The sequence below is a fragment of the Bathycoccus prasinos genome (genome assembly GCF_002220235.1).
Source record: "Bathycoccus prasinos genomic : Chromosome_2".
In the NCBI taxonomy this organism is placed as follows: Eukaryota; Viridiplantae; Chlorophyta; class Mamiellophyceae; order Mamiellales; family Bathycoccaceae; genus Bathycoccus; species Bathycoccus prasinos.
Window position 1 is genome coordinate 549,574 of NC_024007.1, and position 24,463 is coordinate 574,036.

At 50.3% G+C, this 24,463-nt stretch overlaps 14 protein-coding genes across 14 annotated transcripts; 5 read left to right on the top strand and 9 right to left on the bottom strand.

The window, feature by feature from the left end:
- Nucleotides 1-73: 73 nt before the first annotated feature.
- Bathy02g02950 (predicted protein) lies at nt 74-1,246 on the bottom strand (the record flags this gene model as incomplete). Its single annotated transcript, XM_007514838.1, has 1 exon — nt 74-1,246. One exon carries the CDS (start codon nt 1,244-1,246, stop codon nt 74-76), a length of 1,173 nt encoding a protein of 390 aa, XP_007514900.1.
- Nucleotides 1,247-1,343: 97 nt separating this feature from the next.
- On the top strand, nt 1,344-2,843 carry Bathy02g02960 (predicted protein; the record flags this gene model as incomplete). The annotated part of the gene is made up of 3 exons (XM_007514804.1): nt 1,344-1,469; nt 1,601-1,745; nt 1,876-2,843. 3 exons carry the CDS (start codon nt 1,344-1,346, stop codon nt 2,841-2,843), a joined length of 1,239 nt encoding a protein of 412 aa, XP_007514866.1.
- Nucleotides 2,844-2,929: 86 nt separating this feature from the next.
- On the bottom strand, nt 2,930-3,967 carry Bathy02g02970 (predicted protein; the record flags this gene model as incomplete). The annotated part of the gene is made up of 1 exon (XM_007514926.1): nt 2,930-3,967. The coding sequence occupies one exon, from the start codon at nt 3,965-3,967 to the stop codon at nt 2,930-2,932; it is 1,038 nt and encodes a 345-aa protein (XP_007514988.1).
- A 284-nt stretch (nt 3,968-4,251) lies between these two features.
- Nucleotides 4,252-6,327, top strand: Bathy02g02980 (predicted protein; the record flags this gene model as incomplete). The annotated part of the gene is made up of 1 exon (XM_007514841.1): nt 4,252-6,327. One exon carries the CDS (start codon nt 4,252-4,254, stop codon nt 6,325-6,327), a length of 2,076 nt encoding a protein of 691 aa, XP_007514903.1.
- A 142-nt stretch (nt 6,328-6,469) lies between these two features.
- On the bottom strand, nt 6,470-8,313 carry Bathy02g02990 (unknown protein; the record flags this gene model as incomplete). The annotated part of the gene is made up of 2 exons (XM_007514556.1): nt 6,470-6,525; nt 6,582-8,313. 2 exons carry the CDS (start codon nt 8,311-8,313, stop codon nt 6,470-6,472), a joined length of 1,788 nt encoding a protein of 595 aa, XP_007514618.1.
- Nucleotides 8,314-8,398: 85 nt separating this feature from the next.
- Bathy02g03000 (predicted protein) lies at nt 8,399-10,264 on the bottom strand (the record flags this gene model as incomplete). The annotated part of the gene is made up of 1 exon (XM_007514533.1): nt 8,399-10,264. One exon carries the CDS (start codon nt 10,262-10,264, stop codon nt 8,399-8,401), a length of 1,866 nt encoding a protein of 621 aa, XP_007514595.1.
- A 384-nt stretch (nt 10,265-10,648) lies between these two features.
- Nucleotides 10,649-13,372, bottom strand: Bathy02g03010 (unknown protein; the record flags this gene model as incomplete). Its single annotated transcript, XM_007514849.1, has 1 exon — nt 10,649-13,372. One exon carries the CDS (start codon nt 13,370-13,372, stop codon nt 10,649-10,651), a length of 2,724 nt encoding a protein of 907 aa, XP_007514911.1.
- Nucleotides 13,373-13,505: 133 nt separating this feature from the next.
- On the top strand, nt 13,506-14,405 carry Bathy02g03020 (predicted protein; the record flags this gene model as incomplete). Its single annotated transcript, XM_007514439.1, has 1 exon — nt 13,506-14,405. One exon carries the CDS (start codon nt 13,506-13,508, stop codon nt 14,403-14,405), a length of 900 nt encoding a protein of 299 aa, XP_007514501.1.
- Nucleotides 14,406-14,496: 91 nt separating this feature from the next.
- On the bottom strand, nt 14,497-16,167 carry Bathy02g03030 (predicted protein; the record flags this gene model as incomplete). Its single annotated transcript, XM_007514727.1, has 1 exon — nt 14,497-16,167. The coding sequence occupies one exon, from the start codon at nt 16,165-16,167 to the stop codon at nt 14,497-14,499; it is 1,671 nt and encodes a 556-aa protein (XP_007514789.1).
- Nucleotides 16,168-16,629: 462 nt separating this feature from the next.
- Nucleotides 16,630-17,970, top strand: Bathy02g03040 (unknown protein; the record flags this gene model as incomplete). The annotated part of the gene is made up of 1 exon (XM_007514508.1): nt 16,630-17,970. One exon carries the CDS (start codon nt 16,630-16,632, stop codon nt 17,968-17,970), a length of 1,341 nt encoding a protein of 446 aa, XP_007514570.1.
- Nucleotides 17,971-18,037: 67 nt separating this feature from the next.
- Bathy02g03050 (predicted protein) lies at nt 18,038-18,760 on the bottom strand (the record flags this gene model as incomplete). The annotated part of the gene is made up of 1 exon (XM_007514491.1): nt 18,038-18,760. The coding sequence occupies one exon, from the start codon at nt 18,758-18,760 to the stop codon at nt 18,038-18,040; it is 723 nt and encodes a 240-aa protein (XP_007514553.1).
- Nucleotides 18,761-18,910: 150 nt separating this feature from the next.
- Nucleotides 18,911-20,707, bottom strand: Bathy02g03060 (predicted protein; the record flags this gene model as incomplete). The annotated part of the gene is made up of 1 exon (XM_007514827.1): nt 18,911-20,707. One exon carries the CDS (start codon nt 20,705-20,707, stop codon nt 18,911-18,913), a length of 1,797 nt encoding a protein of 598 aa, XP_007514889.1.
- A 1,200-nt stretch (nt 20,708-21,907) lies between these two features.
- Bathy02g03070 (Mg-protoporphyrin IX methyl transferase) lies at nt 21,908-22,873 on the top strand (the record flags this gene model as incomplete). The annotated part of the gene is made up of 1 exon (XM_007514670.1): nt 21,908-22,873. The coding sequence occupies one exon, from the start codon at nt 21,908-21,910 to the stop codon at nt 22,871-22,873; it is 966 nt and encodes a 321-aa protein (XP_007514732.1).
- Nucleotides 22,874-23,031: 158 nt separating this feature from the next.
- On the bottom strand, nt 23,032-24,372 carry Bathy02g03080 (choline/ethanolaminephosphotransferase 1; the record flags this gene model as incomplete). Its single annotated transcript, XM_007514675.1, has 1 exon — nt 23,032-24,372. The coding sequence occupies one exon, from the start codon at nt 24,370-24,372 to the stop codon at nt 23,032-23,034; it is 1,341 nt and encodes a 446-aa protein (XP_007514737.1).
- Between the last annotated feature and the right edge of the window lie 91 nt (nt 24,373-24,463).

The following is a 24,463-nucleotide window of genomic DNA, read 5'->3' on the forward strand; positions in this document are numbered from 1 at the left end:
TGACGAGAAAAACTTTTTTTCCTTCTTTTTTTATTTATCAGTTACGCCTCGAAATCAACACCCCCTTTTTCGCTCAAGTCTTCTTCTCGAACACTCCACAAAACTCAGCCATAGACATCTTCTCTCGCTTCTCAATCAACTTGGTTACTCTGTTGATTTTCTCCACAGAAAGTAAGAAATCGCTCCGAAACATCTCAAACATTTTTGCGTTCTCGTGCTGTTCAGGATCCAAGGCATTGAAAAACACAGTTTCCGCGTTTCCTTGGCGAGCGTTTCCTTGGCGACGCCCGTTCGCTTTAACATACCGCCTTTCCAACTCCGCGTCCAAACTATCGTGCACTTCCTGTAGTACGCTCATCGCTTCCTCGTATTTCTCCCCGGGCATGCTCTCCAGCGCTTGCGCTTTCCTAAACATTGCCTTGACCTGTTGTGGTTTCGTCAACCAACACGAATCTTCCTTTTTCTCGCGAAAAAAGTGACACCGATTCACGGCGTCGCCCCAGACGCCTTCGCCCCTCGCCAAATCGCAATACTTGACGCACAACGCGTACTCCTTCAACGCTAAAAAACTCCCGCCCATATTCAATCGCAACGTCGCTCTCAGCTCTTCCGCTAAATCCACGTGTTTTGGCAACACCAACTGTTGCATCAAATCCTCCGTGATGTACGACAAACCGCTCTCGTACAACCGCACCGCCGCTTTCTTCGATCCATCTCGAAACTTCTCGTTCCCTTTCTTTTTCAAATTTTCGCACCGCTCCATCCGTTTCTCGAACGTTAAATCCGCTCGATTGGTATCTGGCGTCTCTTTCGTCCCTTCCACGTGCAACAGCTCAATCTCCACGAGTAACTCGCACTTCGGCGGTATCGAAGGGAAGGAGATATTTCCAGCATCCCCGTACCCTAACGAAGGAGGTATCACAAAAGACGCCTTCTCGCCGACATTTTTCATCAATCGCAAGCACTCATCGACGCCTTTGCACGCGACGTGTCGCGCGTTCGGTTGGCCCACATATATCGCCAGCGCGAGTTGTTCCTCGCCTTCTTCTTCATTGGTGCTAAATCGTAGGGCATTCCTACTAGGGGATTTCTCCCCGTCGTTTTCAAACAAAAACACGGAGTAGTGCGCGTAACACGTGCAATTCTCTTCGATGGTAACTCTCGTGGTCTCGACCGATTCGTTCTGGTCTAGGTTTACCGCGGATGAAAGTTTGCGAGGTCGTTCTTCGTTGGAATATGTTGTCATTGATTTTGTGACGCGTGAGTGTGCTTTTCGGGAAAGTTTTCCTCCAAAACGCCACTTTTTCTTCTTTGACAGCAATTGAGAGCCTAAAAGCGTCATCATGAGCATGAGCACGCGCGGCGCTGATGGTGCGATGCCCGCTGCGTCGGCAGCAATCCCGCATCTCCCATCCGCGGCGCAACCAGATTTAGTCCGAGCGCATCAGAAGGACGATTACTATCGAAAGGTACGGGTGCAAAAGTTTGAATTGGAAAAATGAAATCCCCTATAGAAATCAAATGACGCGCTTTCACGTGCAAAAAAGACTGACATTTCGATCCAAATTCTCCCTCTCTCTGTGCGTACGCACTTTAACAGCTCATATCTGAATCCGTCTCTGATTCCGTTCGGCTGTTATTCGGCCCACAGTTCTGGAACGACAAACTCGATGCCATCGAATCTTTCGGTGATTTCTTGTACTTTGCATTCACCACCGGGTGCAACTCGCAAACGCTCGGGGAAGGTAGGAACTAAAATTTCTCTTTTGATCCTTTGATTGTATTGAACTCGCGATTGAATACTGACTCTCTCTCCCTCTCTGTTTTTATATGCACTCTGCTACTCTCTCGTTCATCATTTACACGGATTTATAGAATACACGGATCTTTTCATCGCGGACGCGAGAGGGGACATCCCGAGCGCCTCGCGACGGTGGGCGTTGGTCGCGTTGGAGGCGTTGGCGAAACCGATCGGGAGACGGTTGAAAAATGCGTCCAGGAACGCTGTTTCCGGAGTTGGGGCGTTTGAAAAACAGTCTTTGTTAGGTGCTAGTAGTAATAGTAGTGGTAGTACGAGTAGCAGCGGCGATAAGGAGAAGGAGAGGAACAAAAGCGCTTTGAAAAAACAGTTCTTAAAAGCGTACGCGTGGGTGTTCGGAAACGCGCCGCAGAATGCAACTGCGACGAATCCAGCGCTCAAAGGAGTCAACGACCGAGGAGGATTTGGACCTTTGACGCAGTTGATGCTCTTTTACGCGTTCGGAAAGTATGTTTCTTGGACGAACTGGGCGACTGGGATGGAGAGGGTGTTTGTGAACCCGAATCCGGGAGAGCCAAGGGCGCAGTATTCTTTGCTGTCGAAGCTGGTCGCGTTGCAAATAGCATACGCAGTATTTAATGAAGGACAGCGTAGGTATAAGTTACATTTGAGCGGGAAAGCGACAAAAGGAAGACGACCGAAAGCGGCGGAGGAGTTTGGCTTTTTTGAGGCGGACGGCGTGACGAAATGTGGGGATAGATCGAGAGACGAAGCAAAGGAGAGACGAAAAGGAAGCGTAAATCCAGTTTCAGTCATTGACGACGCAAACATGCTTCCAAGTTTCGGCGGCAACGGATTATCGAACGACTTTGATCGAGCCGACGACGAAGATGCCAAACGGTACACCTGGCATGATATACCGTGTCCGTTATGTTTGAACCCTACGAAATACCCAACCGCGTTGAAGTGCGGACACTGTTTGTGTTGGGAGTGCGCGGTGGAGTGTTGCCAACAGAAACCAGAGTGCCCGATGTGTCGCGCGCCGTGTAAACCGCAAGAGTTGATAACGATAGCAAACCCTTAAACTTAATTTATACGAATAGTAAACATTTTTAGTAACAACAACCCGAGCTAGAGCTAGAAAATGATAAATTACAAGCACTTTAACTTTTAAGCTTTCAACATCGCAAACTGCCCTTTCCAATCCGTCTTACCGGTCTCGTTAGATGTCGCAATCTCGAATGCAATCGCGTCGCTACCTTTCTTCGGCGGCTGCGCTAACGCTCGGACCGCGCACACGGCGACATCCTCGATTGAAATCGTGCCGCTCAATCGTCCGTCTTCCTTGGAGAACGCCATCGTCTTCCCTCTCGTTGGTTCATCCACCACGTCCACTGGGCGAATAATCGTCAAAGGTATCCCCAAACTTCTAGCCAATTGTTCTCTCTTCTCCTCTTTTCTCGCCCGCGCGCCTTCGTCGTCCAAAAACATGCTCAACACGTTCCCTTTACTCGCTTTCGCGGTCGACAACAGCACGATGTGCTTCACCCCGCTCTCCTTGCACGATTTCGCGAACGACTCGTCAAACTTACCCGCGGGAACAATCACCGACCTCACACCAGCCAACGATCGACGCAACGCCTTCGCGTCCCCTAAATCTGCGACGTCGACGTATGGCCCGTACCTCGCGCTCTCCGCCTCCACGTTCTCGCACGCCACCTTCACGTCCAACTTCGCGAGCACGAGTTGCATGACCACCGCGTCGCCGAGCTTTGATCCAGAATCGAGCACATAAATAGCTCTCTTCGGAGAACTCATCTCTCCCTCTTCGTTCCCGTACGCGCTCTCTTCACTGTCCATCTTCATTTGCATCTCTCGTTCCTCTTTCCTTAAACTTTCCTCCTTTTCTTCTCTCTCTCTTTTCACTTCGCCATCTTTCCCGACCGAGGAATCCTCGCCGTACCACTTCCGTAACTTTGGCCCGCCTTCCATGACGTCGAGCATTTTGTTCGCCTCGTTGGCGATTTTATCGAAAATGTTGCTCTCCTTGGAGCCGTCTGCTTTCGCTCTGGTCGTCGTCGTCGCGAATCCATCATCATTCCGTCGTCGTCGTCTATATCGTCGTGAACTCTCTTTGAGTGATGACGTTTTGGACGCAGTCATCTTTACGCAGAAAACATTCGTCGTCGAAAGCATCGTCGTCCCCATCGTTTCTCGCGCGTAGAAGTGTGACTCGTCGTGTTTCTCTTCCTCGGGGTGGCGACCTTTTCCTGATCAACTTCTGTATCTGTGCTTTACTTTTTGCGCGCGTTGTTCGGATGGAATGACGACATGTCTTCCATTTTATCCAAACTTTCTTCATAAAGAAAACACATCGCAGTCATACCATAACGCACCCTTTTCATTGAACGCAGATGAGATGAACTCGACGAGAACGCGAAGCGAGTGAGAGAGAGATTTAAGACTTTTTCGCGAGAGTACGATAATCTGAGATGAACAACGCGCAAAGATGTCTTTCTTCGTTTCATCTTTCCAAACACCTAACGGGAAATCAAAGGCTTTGGAATGCGCGAGAGGAAGGGCAACGAGAACACCTCAAAAGAGGAGACAGAATACGAAGGAGAGTTGGCAAGCGAGAGATGATAAATGAAGGCGAGAGTGGTGCGTATCGAAATGGTGGTGTGAAAGAGTACGTCGCGGCGAATTACGTTCGCGTGCTCGCAAAGCTGGACGTGTTGGATGCGAAGAATGAAAACGAAACAGCGGAAGGTGACTTTGAGGACGAGAACGGCAGCGGTTCGAAGATGAACATTTACGGGCACGTCGCGACGATTGATTTGAGCGATGCGAAGAATAATAGCGAGCTCTTGGACGAGAAATTTATTCGATGCTTACACGAACCGGTGCTCATTCAAAACGCGTTTGAGAAATCGCGGCATGGAAGCGCTTCGTCGTGGACGTTGCGCAAGTTGTTGGAAGCGCACGAGGAGGAAGAGAAGAGGACGGGAGGCTTGTTTCAGACCACGGTAAGAGTAAGAATGGAGGATGGAGCACCAAGTGGTAACAATGGACGAAGGAACGCGAAGGCATTCGTGTACGCAGAGCAATCGCACGAAGCGATACGGAATCGAAAGTTTCAACCACCTTCGCTTACGCAACAAATGCCATTCGCAAACGGATTATCGCGCGTGTTGGAGTATTCAGGAGACGGAGCGTATATCCAATCCGAATTGCCATCTAATTTGAAAGACGAGATGGAACATGACTACTCGCGCGTGTTTACGTCGTTTGAAAACAGCGAGGAGTTCGTGGAGTCGCAACCTCTCCGACTTTGGTTGTCAAAAAGAGGGAGCATATCGCCGCTCCATTTCGACGCCTCGATTTCGACTCTGACGCAATTGAAAGGCGAGAAGACTTTTTTATTGTTTGCGCCATTTTCTGGGCTCTCGCAATGTTACTTATATCCCGATTGGCATCCATTGAGAAGACGTTCACAGCTCTCCATCAATGATGAGCGCATTAGAAATGGATTACGCGCGTATGAGGCAACTCTTTCGGAGGGCGATGTTTTGATTTTCCCACCGCGATGGCTACATCACGTTGAATCGTCGAATAAGACGAATTATTCGGTATCAATCACGCGTCGTTATATTTACAACGCATCAAGTGGTGTAAATACGGATACATCCTACGCGTTGCGTTTCGCAAAATGGGCAAAAACGCGAGACAAAGGCACGAAGGCGCTGAGTCGTTTGTATTCCTCGGGAATGGTTAATCCGGATTTTCCGTCGAGATTTAATCTTGCCGTCATTGATTTAGATGAGGACGGCAAGTGTCCGAAGCTCTGTGAAACCAAAACGTTTGAAAGAAATGTACAAGAGAAATGGAAAGTGTGCGTAAAAGCTTTGTCCGATCGCATAGTCGCCCGAACGAAAAATATTTCGTCGATTTGCGTGCGTGGCTCAATCGCTCGAGGCGCCGCGGTTGATTTCGAATCCGATTGCGACTTGATTGTCGTATTTGAAAATGAACGACCGAATGAACAAGAATTGCAAGATTTACGCTCGGAACTGGAAGATGTCCGCGCCCAAGAGTTTCCATTCGCTAAAAAAATCGACGTCCGCTTTGAAAAAAATCGCGACGAACTGAACGCGGAGCAACTATTTACGTTGGCCACGTCTTCGCTTTGCGTGAGCGGCGAGGATATTCCAAAGTCGTCATCACGAATGGCACCTGTGCGAACATGTTTCCCAACATTGCTCGAAGACGTCAATTCGGCAATTGAGAATGGAAGTGAAAAAGCAATGTCATGGGCGTGTAAGCGATGTTTGCGCGCCGCGTTCGAAAGTCAGAAGAGGACCAGGTTTACGCGAGAGATATCGAGATGCTGCGAGATTGTGTGCGAGGAAGATTATCCGAAAAAGAAATACGAAGTTGGTGATTTGGAAACTGCTCTAGTTATCGCCGTGAAAGGTCCCAAGATGGTTTTCGGCGACGCGTACTGGTTGGAAATGAGCACAGCGCTTCTCGAGCGTTTGAGTAATTGTATTCTGTCAGCTAAGATATAGACTTTTTGTTTATCATTATTTTTACACCGCAGAAGATGCGGAGAACGCCATCGGAACAAAACTCGTCGCGCCGTCCCCCCACGATACTGCTAAGATTCTATCTACGATGGCCCGATCGTTTAATCTGCGCATAGCCGCCGAGTCACCGGACGAGAATTGCATAGAAGCGGCGATAGCTTTCGCTCCTATTGATTTCCCCTCTTCGTCATCCGCGAGCGCGTCTTCCTCGTCTTCTTTCTCTCTGCAAAACGTACCGATAGCTCTTACCGTCAACACCGGGTGAACGATGGTCGCGTACACTCGAACTTTCCCATCCGCGTGTCCAAACACCAATCGCGACGCCGTATCATCCCACGCGCACGACGTAATCGCCGCCGCTTCGGAAGAATCACCTTCACCTGGGATTTTTGGAAAGGTGATGGGCAGCGCCGCTCGTGTCGCCCCGTCTGGAGCGACTTGTAAAGCCGCGCACGAGATGTGTCTCTTGTCCGTGCTTTTTAAAGTAACACCTCCTATCGCGGTTTCGACGCAGCACAAGCCAATTTCGTGTTCGTCGTACTCTCGAACTCTCTTGTTTCCACGCCTCGCCGCCGCTTTCGGAGACGGCCCCCACGCAAACGCGGTCACTTTCCCAGTCGACGAGAATCCATTCTCCGACCAAACGCCCGATTTCTTCGTCCAAATTGTCAAGGCGCCATCTTTCGAAACCGACGCGAGGTGTCGACCAGACCCACTAAACGCCAACGAGATGATTCCATTCCGTTTTGTATCGATTTCAATCGGCACGAGCGTTTCCTTGAACGAATCAATCGAGGAGAACGCTTTCATAATTTCACTCTTCGATTTTGGCACTCGAAACGTCTTTCTTCGCTTAATCGATCGAATAACCGAGGACAAACCGCTCATGTTCCCGGAGGACATAGCCGTACTCTTCTTCGCGTTCACGTCCCAAATACGAATGGTAGCCCCCCTTGAACTCGCCGTCGCTAACAAAGACCCATCTGGCGACCACGCGAGTTTATCGAGAACGCGCACGCCTATCACGTCCGACACCGCCGAATCCAACAGCGTCTCCGTCTCGTCCTTTGGCAATCTTTCAATCTTCCACGTCGTTACATCACTAGCGCTACTACTATTATTATTATTATTAGACGCAAAGGATGAGAGAACCTTCGAAAATAATCTCACCCCACCGCTCTCCTTCGTAGTCACCGCGATCTCGTTCGGATGATCCGGCCGAAACGCCATCGCCACCGTCGTCTCGTTCGCCACTGCCGGCGTCGAACACGGCGAGGAAAGTAAACTCACGGGCGCAGCAGCGCCTCTTTTCTTGGTCACTTTCGACGCCGACGGAGAAAACGGCGCCGAAGGAACGGTACCAACCGACGACGACATTTGCTCTAAAATCTCCAGTACGCTCCGCCTTCGATCAAACACTGAAATTTTCGTCCCTCTTTCACTGTTGCTCGCGATGCCAAACGTCGTTTTACAGTTTTTATGCCAAGACAAAGGCGAAGGATTGACCAAATCCTCCTCCGTCTCTTCCTCGTCTGCGGTATATCTGCCATTCTTCGCGAACGATGAGACGACTTTAACCACTTTTCTGGCGAACGCATGCAGTTTCGGCACCATCGAAGCGCCGTTTAACTCCAATTCATCTTCGTCTCTTTTGCCCCCATCGGCTTCAGAATTGGAAACGACAAAACTTTTTTTCTTCGTCTTCTCAAACTTTTGCGGCGCGGCAATGGTCACCGGACACGACGCCGGCGATTTCACGCGAGAGGACGCGCTTCGTTTGGTGTAATACGCGTTCGAGTCCATCGACGAGGCGTTCACCAGCTCGTGGTTGATTTCTCGGAGCATGATGTTCGAGAGGTTGGTGTTTTTTGAATTTTTAGTGTGAGGCAAATTCAAGCGAAAAAGGAGAGTGTAGCGGTAAACGTGCGCGAGCGAACGCGGGAAAGAGAGCGAGTTTTCTTGATGCATCGATCTCGATAGATTCCGAGATGGAGGATTCGCACGCGATGAACGATGGTTTTATATTTCTATATGTTTTTTGTAATAGTTGTCATCACATCGTCATCCTTCTGTTGCTATTCTTTTTGTTCTTGTTTTTGTTCTTCTTTTTCTTTTTCTTCTTCTCCCCGACGGCGGTTGTTCCCGAGTGATTTTGATGTTTCTCGGTATTCTTCTTAATGCCAAGAATCATGTGGTCTTCTCGTTGGTCGTCGTCGCTGTCTTCGTCGTGTGCGGAGTACATGGACTGGGCTCTTCGTTGCATGGGCGCCGAAGCCGGCGGGCCGGGGAAGTATTTCGATTTGACAAACGCCGAGGGCGAGCCTTTACCGATCGCGTGGATTGGCTTGAGTAATCCTTTCGTTGGTGTGGACATCTTAATGTTTTGGACACCTCTGGAAGTATCGATAGCGCCGGACGGGAAGGACCGGGTGATGCCTTTGAGGTTCCACGATAGTCTTTTTGACGGCGAGGCGGACGGCGAGGAAGAAGGGGAATCGTTGTTTCCTTTATCTTGGTACTTCTTCGGTTTGAAGTTCAACGCGCGTCGAGCGGAGATGACGTGACCATTCATCGGCGGATGCTTCTCGTCGTCATCAGCAGCATCTTCCTCTGTTGTTGTTACTGCTGCCGGTGCTACTTTTACTGCCAACGCGTGTTTTTCTTGCTGCGCCTTCTCGAACGGGTTTTCCTCGAATATTTTTTCAGCTTTCTTTTTGTTCTTCTTTTGTTTCTTCTTCTCCGGTTGCTCTTCCTCGTCTTCATCGTCAATGACGCGAATCTCTGCGCGTTTCTTCTTCTTCTTTTTCTTGTTACTGCTAGTGGTGGCTTTTTCCTCTTTATCTTCTTCCTCCGACGACAATGACGAACTCGATGACGAAGATTTCTCCTCGCTCATGATTCTTTTCGCCACTTTAATCGTCAACTTTTGATCCTTCTTCAACTCAATCGACGGCGCTTTCTCTGCCACCGCAGTTGCTTTCTTTAAGTCCGTGTGTAACTCGTACAGCGCTTCTCGGGACGTCTCTGGACAACCGTTCCCAGCGCCGAGCTCAATCGCCACCCTCGCCAAGTCTTTAATATGCGTCGCGTTCAACACCCACCCATTTTTGTTCCTCGGCGCGTTTCGTGTATCCACGTTCGTCGGACAAAACATGTCAAACACATCGCTCGCGCACCGTTTGAGGAAGCTAAACGATGTTTCATGTCGCATGCCGTGCATGAACGCGACGAGAAGCATTTTGATAATTTCCTGCGGAGGCGCCTCCCCGGCGTCGAAATCGTCCTCATCATCGGTGACGTCCACGTTTTCTTTATCATCGTCGTCATCCGAATCACTCTCTCCATCGCTACTGCGCTTGCCATTCTTGCTCTTGTTTTTCTTCTTTTCATCATTCTCCTTCAAGTCGAACCTTCGAATCTCCTCGCCGAACGCCTCCGCCACGTGTAACTTAATCCCCACATCGATCGCGGTGATATGATCATCTTCCCCAAACAAAGCATCTCTGTACACCCTATTCGCCACGTTCTGACTCACGTTTGTTTCCCAATCTCTCCGTTGCATATACTGAAACACGTGCTTCTGCATCTGCCTCGCCAGCACGCAATACTTGTCCAACCGGTGTTTATCGATGCCGGCCCACTCGTTTCGCATCGTCCAAAAGAACACCGAAGCGTATAAAATAGCCATCTGTGGTTTCAACGAGTGCATCACGGACGCGATGGACGTCGCCAATTCTCTTTGCACCTCTCTCCCGTCCGAGTGCCACATGGCGTAAAACAAAGCCTTCCACACTTTCTTCGTGGACAGATGGTCCAGCGATTTCTGAGAGCACAGCCACTTCCTCAATCGTTCGAAGGTTTTATCGCGCGTGTGTCGGTCGGAGGAGACCAACGCTTTCGCAAACTTCGTGTTCTTCATCTCTCGCGCTTTGTCTTTACCCTCTCGAATTCCCACTCCTGGAACGTGAAATGCGCTCGCTCTGTTTCCTCTCCTATTCAATGTACGAATTTGCGGCGGCGGTGAAGGGTGCCCGCCGCCTGCCAATTCCTTCTTTTCCCTAAACCCAGAGAGTAAGAGAGTGAGAGAGTGAGACAGTTCACGAATCAAACGCGAACGAACGGTTTCGCTAATATGCGACGAGTGCACGAAATACTCGCGCTTAAAGTGTCGAGGGAAGAGGAAGCAGCGCGTGTCTCCCTTTTTCTCTGATTTGAGGATTTTTGGGTAAAAAATACGAGAGAAGAAGAAAAGGGCAGAGAAAGAGTATAAACAAACACTGCCGATGTGACGCACGCGAACACACTAAAACCAAAACGACCCGCACGACGCGCTGCTGCTGCTCCTGCTACTACTACTACTACTACTATTGCCTGTGCTATCATATTCTCGTAGCCCCAATCCTAACGCCGCGCGGTGCGCTTGGACGGCGCGTTCGAAGGCGCACGTCGCCCCGCAGTACGTGGACCACGCGGTTTTGACGTTTTCGTCGCAGGAGGATTTGGCGTTGGCGGCGGAGGAGGGAGGGGATGCCCCTGAAGCAAAGGAGGAGGAAGAGGCGCTGCGAGTAGTGCCGCGAGAGAGCGCTCGCGCTGCGCGCAAGGCGTACGACATCGTGCGGCGGAGTTTTTCCGCCCGCTCGAACAGTTCGTTCACGTCTCGACGTTTTTGAGGGTCCGCCGGTTGGGCTTTGAAGAGCGCGAATGTTTTCGAAGAGGACGACGTAGAAGAGGAGCGACTGGTATCAACGACATCGTCGCCGATGAAGTTTGTCTCTGCACGAGAGGCGAGCGTTTTGTCGATGAAAGCTTCGGTTTTGTTCCAAGCGTACGCGAGCGCGTCCAAGGAGAGGACGACTTCGATGGATGCCGATGACGCGGGGGCAGCGGCGACGGTTGCCATCGACAGTGGTGATGATGTTGAAGAGTTCTCTCCGCCATCCAACTGTATGGGGCTAGTGTGCTCGTTCGTGATTGTATCGTTTATGTTGCTGTTGGATGGTATTATTTCGTTGTTTTCGTCTCTGTTGTTTTCGCTGGCAGTATCATTGAGGCATATGCCCGGGACGATTTCACTCGCACACTTCGCAAAGATACCTTTCGATAGCACACCCATTTCGAGTGCTAACTCCGCATCTACTCCTTCTAAATTTGTATCGACTATATCATTGCGCTGTTTCAACATCGTGCGTTTCGTTTCTTCGTGACACGCCTCGAAAACTTCCGCAGCGAGTGCGTCGGCTTCCTCACCGCTCGCGCCAGCTTCTTTAAGCAAAGTTCTCACGATTGGTCGGTGCATGAGAGGTTTAGAAACTCTGTGTCGAAAGACTGCATCGAATGTTTCCGAAAATTTGACTTTAGCCATCTTTTTGAGTTGAATGAGTTCAGTCAACGCGAGATCCAACGCTATTCCTACATCAATCGCGTATCGATCGTCGTTCAACCCGGCAAAATATTTTTGTTGCAAATCCTGAAAATTATAGCCATCGCTCGATACCGAGTGGTTCCGCAACGCACTTCGCAGTTGCGTTGGTATCTTGTTCCGTCGAAACGCGTAGTGAATACCTCGTTCGGCTTCGTCGAGGAAAACCATCGGCGTTTGGGTCTTTTTACAGACCGGTACTTTCATCGCGCTTCGTTCTGGAGGCAGCATCGCAGAAAATGCAGTCATTACAAACACTCGCTCGTCCGCGCGTAAAGGCTGACAACATCCCATCAAGCGCGAAAACATTCTCGCCAACGGCGTGTGACTTGTTGCTATGGAAGATGTCGAGGCGTTACAAATATTTATTTTTCTGAGTTTTCGCAACGTCACCGCGAACGCTCGCAAGTGCCACGTGGCGAGCTCGTGAGACCCGTGGGACTTGATGAACCACGATTTAACGAACCGTAACAAGTCGTATTGAATCGATGGCGAAGAATTTGCAGAGTTCAATTCTCCTTGCTTGCGGAAAAATGTGGAGCGTTTATGCACGCCACCACAGATGCTCGGTTTACTATCGTAAATAGTCGAGATGCGCCTATTCGCACTCGTCGCGTTGCTATTACTTCGCACGTGTATCGACGAACGCGAGAGCACTGTGGAGTTCATTCTCGAGAATCTTCTCGAATCCAGTGAAGGTACGCGTTCTGCTTTGTTTCGCTCGATACCGTTGGTCATTGTGTCCTCGATGCCTATGTAGTCGTCGCCGTCGTCGTCAAACGGCAAACATTCCATCCGTAAAAATCTCACGATCTCGCACAAGAGTAACAGAATGTGAGTCGCGCAATCGCTCGAGCGCATCGGTTCAATCTCCATTGCATCTCGCCCACCAAGTAAGGATCTCTCGTCATCGTCTAGGTCTTTGTATACTGCAATTTCACATTTATTCTTCGATTCGGCAGTTTTACTCTGCTCGACACGTTGAGCTCTTTCAGAGGAGAAGAAATCCTCCTCGTCGTCGTCGTCGTTCTCGCGTTTACCGAATCCTTCCTCTCGCGCAGACACAACAACGCATCGATCGCGCCCAGGTCGAGCATCCTCGTTCATGCGACCATCCTCGTTTATCGACCAAAAATATTCGGCGTCTTTTTCGTCATCGAGAACAAGCATTACCTTTCCTTGCTCTCCCTCACCTTCCCTCGTTTCGCCGCTCGTCGATACGTCCTCGTCTTCATCGCACGCCGCCAACTTTTCCAGCACCGCCACCATTTCTTCCTCGCGATGATCGTTCCCTTCGTCCTCCTCCTCCTCTTTTTCGTCATCGCTGTTTCCCAGCTTCTCTATTTCTCTCGCCATCGTCCGCATCGCTCGTTTCGCTCTCGCGACTTCCCACCGCAACCGTTCGTTCTCCTCGCTTTGTTTTACCAACTTCCTCTCCAGTTTCTCTCTTCGTTTCTTTTCTCTCTCCGCTTTCTCTTCCGCTCTTCGCGCGAGTTTGCGTTGCCAAACGAGATCGAACGATTCATCCTCCTCCGATTCCGAGCTCCTCGTCACCAGCAGTAGCGGCCCCGGCGTTTTCTCGTTCTCATTCTCGTCCTCGGGGCACATCTCTCTCTCTCTTCGAGCGGTGGTCAGCGCGTGTATTTTTAGGATGAATCTGAAAAAAAGGCGTTTAAGAAACAATTTTTCCGAGATATTCCACACAATTTTTCCTACAAAGCTCCTTATTCTGCAACAAATAATGAACGCTTTAACGACGACGCTCAAACCCTGCCAAAACAAACCCGCGCGAGGGGGAAGAGGAGGAGTAAAAGTGGCCTCATCCTCCTCTTTGCCGCAGAGAAGAAGGTTTATTCGGCGTCACAACGGGGGCGGGATGTGCGGCGCGCTTGGGAAATCATCAACTGTATCTCATTATCCAAAAGAAGTTAAAGAAGAACAGAGAGACGAGAAGGATGCGAGCACGAGTGATGTCGCGCTCAATCCGCCAGTAAGAAGAAGAAGAGCGGTGATGGTTGGTGTTGCGAGGAGTGTGTTGTTTGGCGCGGCATCGTGCGTCCTCGCGGAAAGTTTTGTTCGGGAGGACGTCCAGGCATCCGAAGACGTGGAGGATGAAACTGCACCACCGCTCAACGAATTCACGTTCAAAACGTTCACGCTGAGAGCGCCTGGGTTTTACAAAGAGGTAGACGTCGATTACGATAAAGGACGCTTATCTGGTGCGAACGGTTTAGAACTTCTAATTAGAGATTCCCGGTTCGGTTTGGCCGGGAACACGATTACTTTGAGCAAACAAGGCAGTCCGATCGATCCGAACACGAAGCAACCGCTCTTCTCGAAGACGGAAGACTTGGGCGACGTCGACGCGGTGGCGGAGAAGTTAGTAGCGGGGGAGAATCAGAGGAATAAAGGCGCAAACGCGATTTTGAAAGAATCGAAAAAAGGTACCGTGGACGGGACGACGTATTACGACGTCAGTTATACGAAGAAGGTGAAATTTGTGGATAGAATTGTGAGGACGAGGGTGTGCGTGCACGATAACGTGTTGTTCACTTTGACGGTTGAAACGGACTTGGAACGCGGTACCGGGGAGGAGGCGCAATCGTTGGACGATATCGTGACGAGCTTTAGAGTACTTTAGTAATTTTCTTGTACCTATAGGTTGTGTACAACACATGAGAATAAAAATACATTTAGGTGTAGAAGCGCCGAGCACTCGTTTATGAATACATTCATGCAGACGTCGGAGGAGGAGTTGGTGGTGTTAAGGAAGGCGGCGTAAACGCGACGATGACGTTTGCAAACTCGGCACCTAAGTACGCCGATCCTCCGGCGATGGCGCATAACGCCACCAAGCCAATACCGCCTCTCGTTTTGATCCAATTGTCCGGATTCCCAGCTTGTTTACCGAACAAGTACGTCACCGTAATCTCTAATCCTAAGGAAATTCCAGGTTCTATGACGCCGTAATTTGTAAACGCCCACTTCAACGTGCTCCAATACGGAAACCGACGTCGAAAGTTTCTCTCGACTTCATCCAATCGAAGTAATCGAGCGTCGTTCCCTAGTAATTGCTCAAACTCGCTCGGGTTCCCGACGATTGGTTTCTCCGTCGCTTGCTCCGAGCGCAAAAGACTCACAAATTGTCGGTTCAAGTTCCCCAACGACGCGACGTTTAGCACGCGCTCAAAGTTTCTGTAATCGACAAACACCGGCGTCAATTTTGTGCTGTTGATTTTCGCAAACTTTTCGTTGAGTTCGAGCATGGTCATAATTTCCGGACCGACCGCGTCGTACATTCGCAACGTGTAATGCCTCTGATTATTCGTGACGAGTTGTTTCCACGAGTCTTTGTTCCACATTTTGTTCATGCCGTCGTCCGCGTCGTACGTTGCGGTACTACTACTACTACTACTACTAATGCTACTATTACTGCTGCTGCTGCTGCTATTTGCCGCCACGTCTCCTGTGGTGTTATTAATGCTCCCAACTCTCACTGTTGTCGTGTTGTTGTTACTCGAGCTACCCGAACCCCACCCACCGCTCGGCATTCGCCTCAAATCGTACCGTTGCGTCGCCCTTGAACTAAACTCTGTCAAACACAAAAAAGCAATCCTGTTTGCCGCGTCTGCCACCTCCAGCGGTTGCAGCGGCGCCGTTCCGTTGCCCATAATCGGCGTCAACGGCAACAGCGTCAAATCCGTCATGTTCAACAAATCCCCTCTCTGCCCGACTGCGCCACTCTTCGAACTGTACAACAATCCTAAACTCGTGATCGATACCGGTAACTTCTCTAACCTCGCCAATGAATAATCAGTCATCGATTTCCACCTCGAATACGGCACCTGCCCGGCTCTCTCCGCTTTCGTCGCTTGCGTCGAGCTTTGCACGAAATGCCCGAATCCCAACGCCTCGCACGCCCTCGCGGCGGCCACCGGCGCGCGATAATTCACCGCCATCATCGAATCCGGCTTCCCTGGAACCGGTCCGGCTAAACCGGCTAAATTTGCAAACACCGCGTTACACCCACCCAATCCGAGCGACCCGAGCTGGTCATGCCACGAATCCACGTCGTGTTGATGATAATAATCCACCCGAGTCGCTCTCACCGTCTTCAACCTTTGACTTCCCAACTGACTCGTCAATCGCGCCATCAGCGTCCCTGGACTGGAGGACAACAATAACAACTCTCCTGGATCTAACCCGTTCGCCCTTCGAAACTCGTGCGCGTCCAAAATAGCATCCACGACGTTGCTCCCTAAAAACCCAGCCGGACCGCTCAGCGCTATCGTCTTCGGTCGAGAATACAACAGTTGTTCCCCAGCGTGCTTGATTAAAGGGTTGTTAAACGCTTGCTTCGCGTAGTCGGTTGTTGTGTTCGAAGAAGAAGAAGAAGACGCCATCGCCGCGCCACCATACACCACATCGCTACTACTACTCAGCACTCGTCGCCGCACATCGTAAATCCCCTCCGCAAAAGCAGAAGAACACGAGGAAGAACACGAAGAACCAGACGGCATCCCCCGACGAAAACACCCAATCCGTGACATCATTCTCCAATTTGTATCGCTTTTTATTTGTATCTCTTCTCCAAAGAATTCAAAAAATCCGAAACGCGTTCTTTCGTTTGTTTGTGTGTGTGTATGTGCAAACGCGTGTGATGCGTTGCAAATGCGTTCTTTCGTTCGCGTAAGTGTGTGTGTATTATTATGCGTATAAATTCGCTCCTGTGAAGATAATTTATGCTGACTCAGAAGGAGCTCAAGCTGCTCAAAAAGCTTCAAAACAACAACAGACGGAGAAAAAAACATCACAAAAAAGTTTAAAAGGGAGAGAGATTTTTATAGAGCGAGTATATACATGGCATGCTGAGCGCGTTAAAGGCACTCGGAGTGCCTCGGTTCGAATTCGAGTTTCGGCGAAGCGCGACTGATTCTTCCTCTTCTGAGGACGAGGAGGATGAGAATACAGAAGAAGACGAAGAGAAGCGAGGTAAAAAAGATGATGATTTTGATGATGATGATTCGACGACGCCACCGAGAAAGCAACCGGCGATGTCGTCTTCTTTGCGTAAGAACGGCACGCGTGGTGGTGATAAAGATACGAAGTCGAGACTTGGTAAGAAGAATCGAGTGGTGTCGTTTGACGACGGGACGTTTAGCGACGAGGAGGTGGAGGAGGAAGGTGGTGATGATGATGAAATGCTTTTGTTTGGAACCATCACTGGGAGTTCGGAAAAATCGATCGAAATAGACTTGACGAAGTGCGCGGAGAAGATGCGTTTGGTTTTGGAGCGGTGTACACGGATGGGAATGTCTTTAGTCGAATGCGCGAGAGCGGTAGGGAGTAACGGTAGATATAGTCATAGGAAACGGATAAGTAGTAAAAATAGGAACGGCGGAGCGTCGTCGACGTACGGGAGAGGAGGAAGAGGAAGGGACAAAGCTTCGGATGTGAAAAGTTATTACGTCGAGTCGAGGAAGAAGATGCAGAAACGGACGCGACGCTTGGTTGTCCCGAGAGTGGTTATAAGCGTCGTCTTATTTTGGACGATTATGTATTTATGGTACAGGAAAAGGACGATGATGGATGGATTAGGTGTTGAAAAGAGAATCGGAGAAAGTGAGTCGATGAAAAACGCTCGACTGGAAGTGGACGCGGCGAAAAAAGGCGATTATAATAGTCGCGAAAAGTTCCATTCCAGTCGCGAGACGACGTTTTCGGGCGGTATTTTTCCGTCGCACGAACGCGTCGGGTCCGCCGAGTACGAAAGAGAAACCGAACGATTGATGGAGGCTCTCGCGAAAAGAATCGCCACCGGACAACACCATTCCGCGGATTTTAACGACGCGAGAAGGCACGTTCGCGAACACCGAATGAGAAATAACTTAGTTCACGTAGATAACGCGGAAGTGATGAGACTGAGGGAAGCTAAACGCCAACTCCGCGATGATTTTTTACAAATGGGCCCGAAATGTGAATTCGACACTTCTGGAATGTCTCGCGAAAGTATCAAAGACATGAAAGAAGAGTGCAAAGAATTCTTTCGCGAAGAAGAGAAACGAATCGGAAAGATACCGCTGTTGGACGACGCGAAGTATAAAGTTCACGCAGATAACCAGCTCGATCGCGAGCATTTTCGAGGGCACCGTCAAAAACTCCCAACAATCGTTGATATTCGAGCCATGGACATGGTCCCGCACTAAATAGCACGCGTTTTAGATATATAGTAGCATATAAAAAGTATTTAACGACTAGCTTTAGTATCACAAATTAGTAGCGTCTGTATCCACCACCACCGCCGCCGCCGCCATGGTGTCTCCTACCACCGCCTCTTCCGCCGTGCCTTCCTCTCCCTTCCGGTTTATACTCGCTCTTGCTCGCGTTGCTTTTATCCCATCCGGGAAAGCACCCTTCCACGCACTTCCTGTACGAAAAATCCGACCTCGACCCGTCATTCCTCACCACGTAATAACACTTCGAATCATGCTCCTGGTGCACCTTCACTTGTATGGATTTAATCCCGCTCTCGCCGATTTTTTTCTCCGCGTCCTCGTGCCCTCGCCTCAACATCCCTTCAACCACCAAACGTTCGTAATCGTTCAAGTCTTGATGCATCGTGACCGTGTTTAACAACCAGGAGATGTATTTGATCGCGTCTTCCGGCGTGTCGAACGTTTTCGGACCGAGTTTCACCGGCGTCCACGTGGGTGATTTCTTCTCCGCCACCTCCGCTTCCTCTGCCATCACCGCCGCCGAAGCAGATGGAGGATCCACTTCCTCCTCGCCGCCATTTTCCGGTTCCACTTTTGCTTTTTTCTCCTCTTCTTTTGCCGGCGGTTCTTCTTCCTCTCGCTCTCGTTTATCGCCGACTTCAGCGGAAGGAGGAGGAACATCGACAACAGTTTCTTCTTTAGCTTTTTCTTTCTCGGCCTTCTCGGCGGCGGCAGCAGCTGCAGCCGCTTTCTTCGCCGCTGCGGTTTTTCTCGGTGGCATTTTGTTTTTTGTGGAGCTTTTTGGTCTGCTAAAATGGAGCTTTCGCATCTGCAAAAATTTTACGAGAGCTCTATATATATCTCTTTGCTTTAATTTTACACATCTCTTCTATTATCATACATCTCTCTTCTAACTGCTATCGTTCGCATACTATTTATTTATATCTACGCTATCGTACGCGGCGGCGCGGCCTCTTCGGCCTTCGGCGGCTTGGAGAGGGTGTTCGCCTCCTCCTTCTTCTTCGTCGTCGTTGTCGTTTTTCACCTTCTTTTTCGGGTCTAAACCGACAAAGGTTCGTTTGGTGAGCAAGTATTCCGCGCCAGAGCGCGGCGTGGAGGTGGTTTTGTTCAGGTGGAGGTTTTCGTGGCGGAAGGTGAGCGCCTGAGAGGCGCGTTCGGCGAGTTTGAGAGCGTCGACCGCTTTGGCGTCGTTCGTCGCCCCTTCTTCCTTCTCGTCGTCTTCCTCGTCCATGAGCGTTGACGAAAGGTTTGCGCCGTGTAAATCGTAATCGTCCGCATCGTCCCCGGTGAGCGCGGATGATGTGTCTTTGCGTAAAGTTCCAGTTAGAAATGACATGGTTGGTTCCGCTCGAACGTCGTGTACGCCGTCGAAATCTTTCGTTTCCTCTTCGAACGAGTCGAAATCTAATTTGATTTCGCCAATCCAAGGTTTATTCCCGAAAGCTAACGCGGCTTCGTACGGGGTGATGACTGCTTGCAAGTAATCTTTCCCGTCTACTAAAGCGCACAACTCGCACGCGACTAGCACGAACGTTTCAATCTCTGGAAAATTCGCCAACTTATTTGGATTCGGCTTCCCGCACGCCACGGTATAACACGTACGTCCGCTCGACTCTATCATTTCACGCAGTTTAGATACGACCGATAAATATCCCGAAACACCAAGAGTACCGACGACAATACCGACAATGTTCGAATCTTTCGCACGCTCAATCGAATGGTTACGTTTCTTCACGTTTCTCCGACACGCCTCGGTCCCAATCGCTTTCGCTTCAATCTCGCCCTTCTCTGGACAATATCGCGCGACATCGTAATTCGTCCGAAACGGCGACGCGTCGCTCGTCGCCGACGATATCATCAACAAAGCGTGCGTCAACGCCGGTGAGTTCGCATCGCCAACCCAAACGAACGCTTTTGTATTCGGATCTTTGAAATCTTTGTCCATCTCGCGTTCGTATTTTAATCGAGCGGCGCCTAATGTCACGTGTATTTTATTACCGTCATCGTTTTCTCCGTTCGTCCCACATTCACTCGTGGATGTCAGGCGAACGGTCTCTTCGTCTTCTTTCCCAATCCTAGCCTCTCCCGTCGGTTCAATCACGTTTGGCGGCATCGACGACACCACGTACCGAACCTTCCCACCATCTTCGCTTTCCCCTACCGCCAACGCCTTCTCCATCCGCTCCGAACACCAGCTTCGATTTTGTTCCATTAACACGACCACAACGTTCACGGACTCCCCTAACACACTCTTCGCGTGCTCTCTGATCTTCTCCGCGCACGCGTCCACCTCTAAACTCTTCTCCTCGAATACCATCCTCGCGTTCAACCTGCTCGTTTTTGAACAACACGAAAAACCAACGTGAACAACGCAGTCCGCGTTGTGATGCAACGCCGCGACTTCGTCCACGCAACACGAACCAAACGTCGTGTCCGCGAGAACAAACACTTCTCGTCGTTTCTTCTTCCCCTCGTCCGTGGAATCTTTGTCATCCTCCGTCGTCGTTCGCGCGTCCAACTCGCGTTTCAATGCGCGACAGATGCTGGCGGCGTCTTTGAGTAATTCGTCGGGAACCTGTATCGCGATTCGATGGAACGCGTTCACGTGGATCCATTCAGCGACTCGAACGATGTCGTATTGGTCTCGAACCACGCTTTCGTGCGACGACGGAGGAGGAGGAGAACTCGTCGTCGCGGAAGACGACATTTTCGAAACGTTGGGCTGTCTTGGTCGAATGGGGAAAATACGAGCAAAATCGTTTCCTTTTAAAACTGCGCGATGTAAAAGCTAATAAACAAACTATTTAAAAGTCCACATCCAAACCAGGATTATTCTTCCAAACGCTGTACTTCCACGTTGGATTCTCCTCGTCGACGATTTTACTCTCGAGCGCGTGTTTCACGGCCAACGCGTTTTCATCGAGCGCTTGGTTTCGCGCCATCGCCGACTCGAGGCGTTCGCGTCTGGTCAAGCCAGCGGTCGGGCCGTAGCGTTGTACGTCGTGGTCGAAGAGTTTAAACTTCTGAAGAAGGAGCTCGTAGTCAACGCCCGGTATACTGCCGAGTTTTGCTTTCACCGCCGGTGGTGGCGCTTGCTTTTCGCGCTCGTCTGTTACGGAGAGGTGCAGATGATGTCGGGATCAAGAAAATGTCAGACGCGAACGAAGCGAAAGAGCCAAACAACGCGAAGAGAGGGAGAGAAGTAGAGAAAGCGGTTCCGACTCAGGAAGAGGTATCTGTAATCACCGAACGCCACCAAAGGCAAAGTCATTGAAACGAAGTGCCCATTTTTTACATCATCGTCGGAACATTTGAACACTCTCTCGCTTCTCTCCTAAACCTCATTCGATGTGTATCTCGAGAGAGAAAAGAAAGAGAGCGAACGCGATGCTTTTCGTGTATTTTCGAGAAAAGATACGTTTCTTACCTTTCTTCTGAGGTGTGATCGGGGGAAGCGCGCCGATCGTGGAAAGTTCTTCGCGCTTTTGTCGTCGTTCGCGCTCTTCGGCGGCGTAAAAGCGCATTCTTCTTCGTCGCGTCTTCTAATTCTTCTTCTTCTTCTTCTTCTTCTTCTTTGTGTGTGCGCGCGTGTGTTTTGTTCGGTCAAGTTGTCCTCTCATGAGAGTATTTTTTCCCCCAAATATTTTAAAACAAACACAAAAGCACAAACGTCTCAAAAAATTTCCTCTGCGCTTTCGCGGAAAAGAAAAAGCTGCTCTTCTGCCCATCGAAAACCCAAAGTCGTCCGTCGGTTAAATCGATGAAGATCTCTGCATCTCTCTCTCTGCGTTGTTTTTATTTATCCAAGCGGCGAAGATATCTCTCAATTTTCCCCCCACAAACTTTTCTCATCCAAATAAAGCGAGAGAGGAACATCATCCATCCGTAACAGAACACGCAGCGCATCATGTTCGCCGCATCTGCGAAAGCGTCCACCGCTCTCGTCGCACCGTCGTCGTCCTCGTCCTCTCGCGCGTCGACGACGATGAAATCATCATCGTCTTTCCCGAAAAAAAACAGATCCTCCTCCTTGGTTTCGTCGGCGTTACCCATCGCGGACCTCGCGGACGGATCTGCGGTGACCACGGCGGTTGTCGGCGTCGCGGCTATTGGTGCCGCCGGTGCGGCGTTAGTGCTCACCGATCCGTCGAAACGACGCGCGTCGATGATGGAGACGACCGGTGGTGACGAAGCCGCTTCTGTGCGCGATTATTTCGATAAAGTTGGATTCGAGAGATGGCAGAAAATTTACGGCGAAACCGACGAGGTGAACAAAGTACAATTGGACATCCGTCAAGGGCATCAAAAGACGGTCGATAAGATTTTGGATTGGTTGCCGGAGAATATGGACGGGATGACGGTGTGTGATGCCGGCGCTGGGACTGGGTCTTTGGCGATTCCGTTGGCGCACAGAGGTGCCGGCGTGAGCGCTTCGGATATTTCGGCGAGTATGATTGGCGAGGCGGAGACGAGGTATAATCAAAGCATCGCCGCGGGAGCGAAGGCGCCAGCTGTCGCGCCGAAATTTGAAGCGTTGGGGTTGGAAGAGTGCACTGGGGAGTACGACGTGGTGAGTTGCATCGACGTTATGATTCACTATCCGGACGATCGCGTGGCCGCGATGGTGGGGCACTTGGCTTCTTTGAGTAAGAAGAAGTTGATTGTTTCGTTCGCGCCGAAAACGTTGGCGTATTCGATTTTGAAGAGAATTGGGGAATTGTTTCCGGGGCCGAGTAAAGCGACCAGAGCGTACTTGCACGACGAAGGTGAAGTCGAAGAGGCGTTGGAGAAGGCTGGGTTTCGCGTGACGAGAAGACAAATGACGGCGACGTCGTTTTACTTTTCTCGCATCTTGGAGTGCGAAAGAGTGTAAGAGAGCGTCACCTTCTTCATTTACGAACAGTAGGATCATTTCATATGTATGCGGTACTTCATATTATTATTATTATTATTTTAACAGAACACACCACTCGGATACGTATTATTATTATTTGTCGCGCGCGTGCGTGGCATCGATGTGTATTACTTTCATTAATGTCCTTTTTTCCCTTTCTTGTGATTCCCGGCAGCTTTTTTGATCACGAAGATGTTCGGATGCAATCCCAAGCAACCCGTAACTTGAGCGACCAAGTGAAAGAATCGGTAGAAAAAGGTCGCCAACGCTACGGCAATCACTGTACCCATCCCGACGTCGTCCGTCTTCTCGATTACTTGCGACGCGACGTACGCGACTATCGCGTGCGTCCAGTTAAACACGCGAAAGTTGGGATCGCTCACTCTTATTTGCATCACGCGAACCATGACTTCGGTAAACATGACGCACGCGCAGATGTGCGCCGCTATAAAGTTTTTCGAATGATAAACGGCGTTGAAGAAACACAACTCGATGACAACAACAGTCAAATACACCGCGGCTAAGGAACGGTCTTGCGGCCAGTGCGGTGGTAAACCGCCGTTCTTCTTCATCTGCGCTCTCGTCGATGTCCTGCGTTTACCTTCTCCCGTCGCAACGCTTCCACTCTTCACCTGTCTTCTCTTCCTGACAGTCTTCACTACGGTTATAAACCTCGTCGTATACGAAACAATACTCGCCACACCCATGAAGAGCAAACCAACCGGAATCGTCCCGCTAGGACTCACGAACGTCGGCACCGGAACATTAATTTCCTTCCATCCGCTCGGTCCGAGATACGCCGTGAGCAAAAACACAATCTGACAGATAATCTGAATCTCTTGCGCGTCAAAATCGTTAATCGGCAACAACCCTTGATACGTGCTCGTGACCGTATCCAACCCAAAATTCCATCTGCCACAACTCGTAATCGCACACACCAACAACCGATTCGTCTTGGCGTTGAACGAAAACGCGTCGCACAAAATAGTCGCGTACGCGCACGCGCTAAACGCGTCGCACCCGTGGTCGACAACCTCCCCTAACGGCGACCCAGTCCCGGTCCTCCTCGCTTGTTTCCCGTCCATCCCGTCCATGGTTTGATAAATCCAAAAACCCACCGCGCAAACTGCGTACACCCAATTCGGCGAAGACCCGTCCAACTCCGGCGAAAAGTACAAAACTAAAGACACGTTCAGAATCACGAAACACAAGCCGAGCGTGGTGATTAAATTCGGCGCCAGCCATTTCGGACAAAACGTGTGCACCATAAACGTCCAGTACCTCTCCAAAAACGCTCGCTCCAAAATCGTGCTCTTCGGAGACGTGTGTAAATACGAGTGCACTTGCTCGCACTTTGAAGCGTCCGCGTGCACGTGGTGCTTCCTCTTCCTCCCTCCTAAAACATCGTTCTTGAAGTGGCAGCACTGGCTCTCTTTCCAACGCGTCGTTCGTAAACTCGTCGCGTGTAATACCGTCATTTTTGCTTTATCAACAATAACAACAACGGGACGCAAGAGAGAGAGGCAAACGAGCGCTTTCGCGGCAGATGCGGACGCAGAAGAGCGAGAA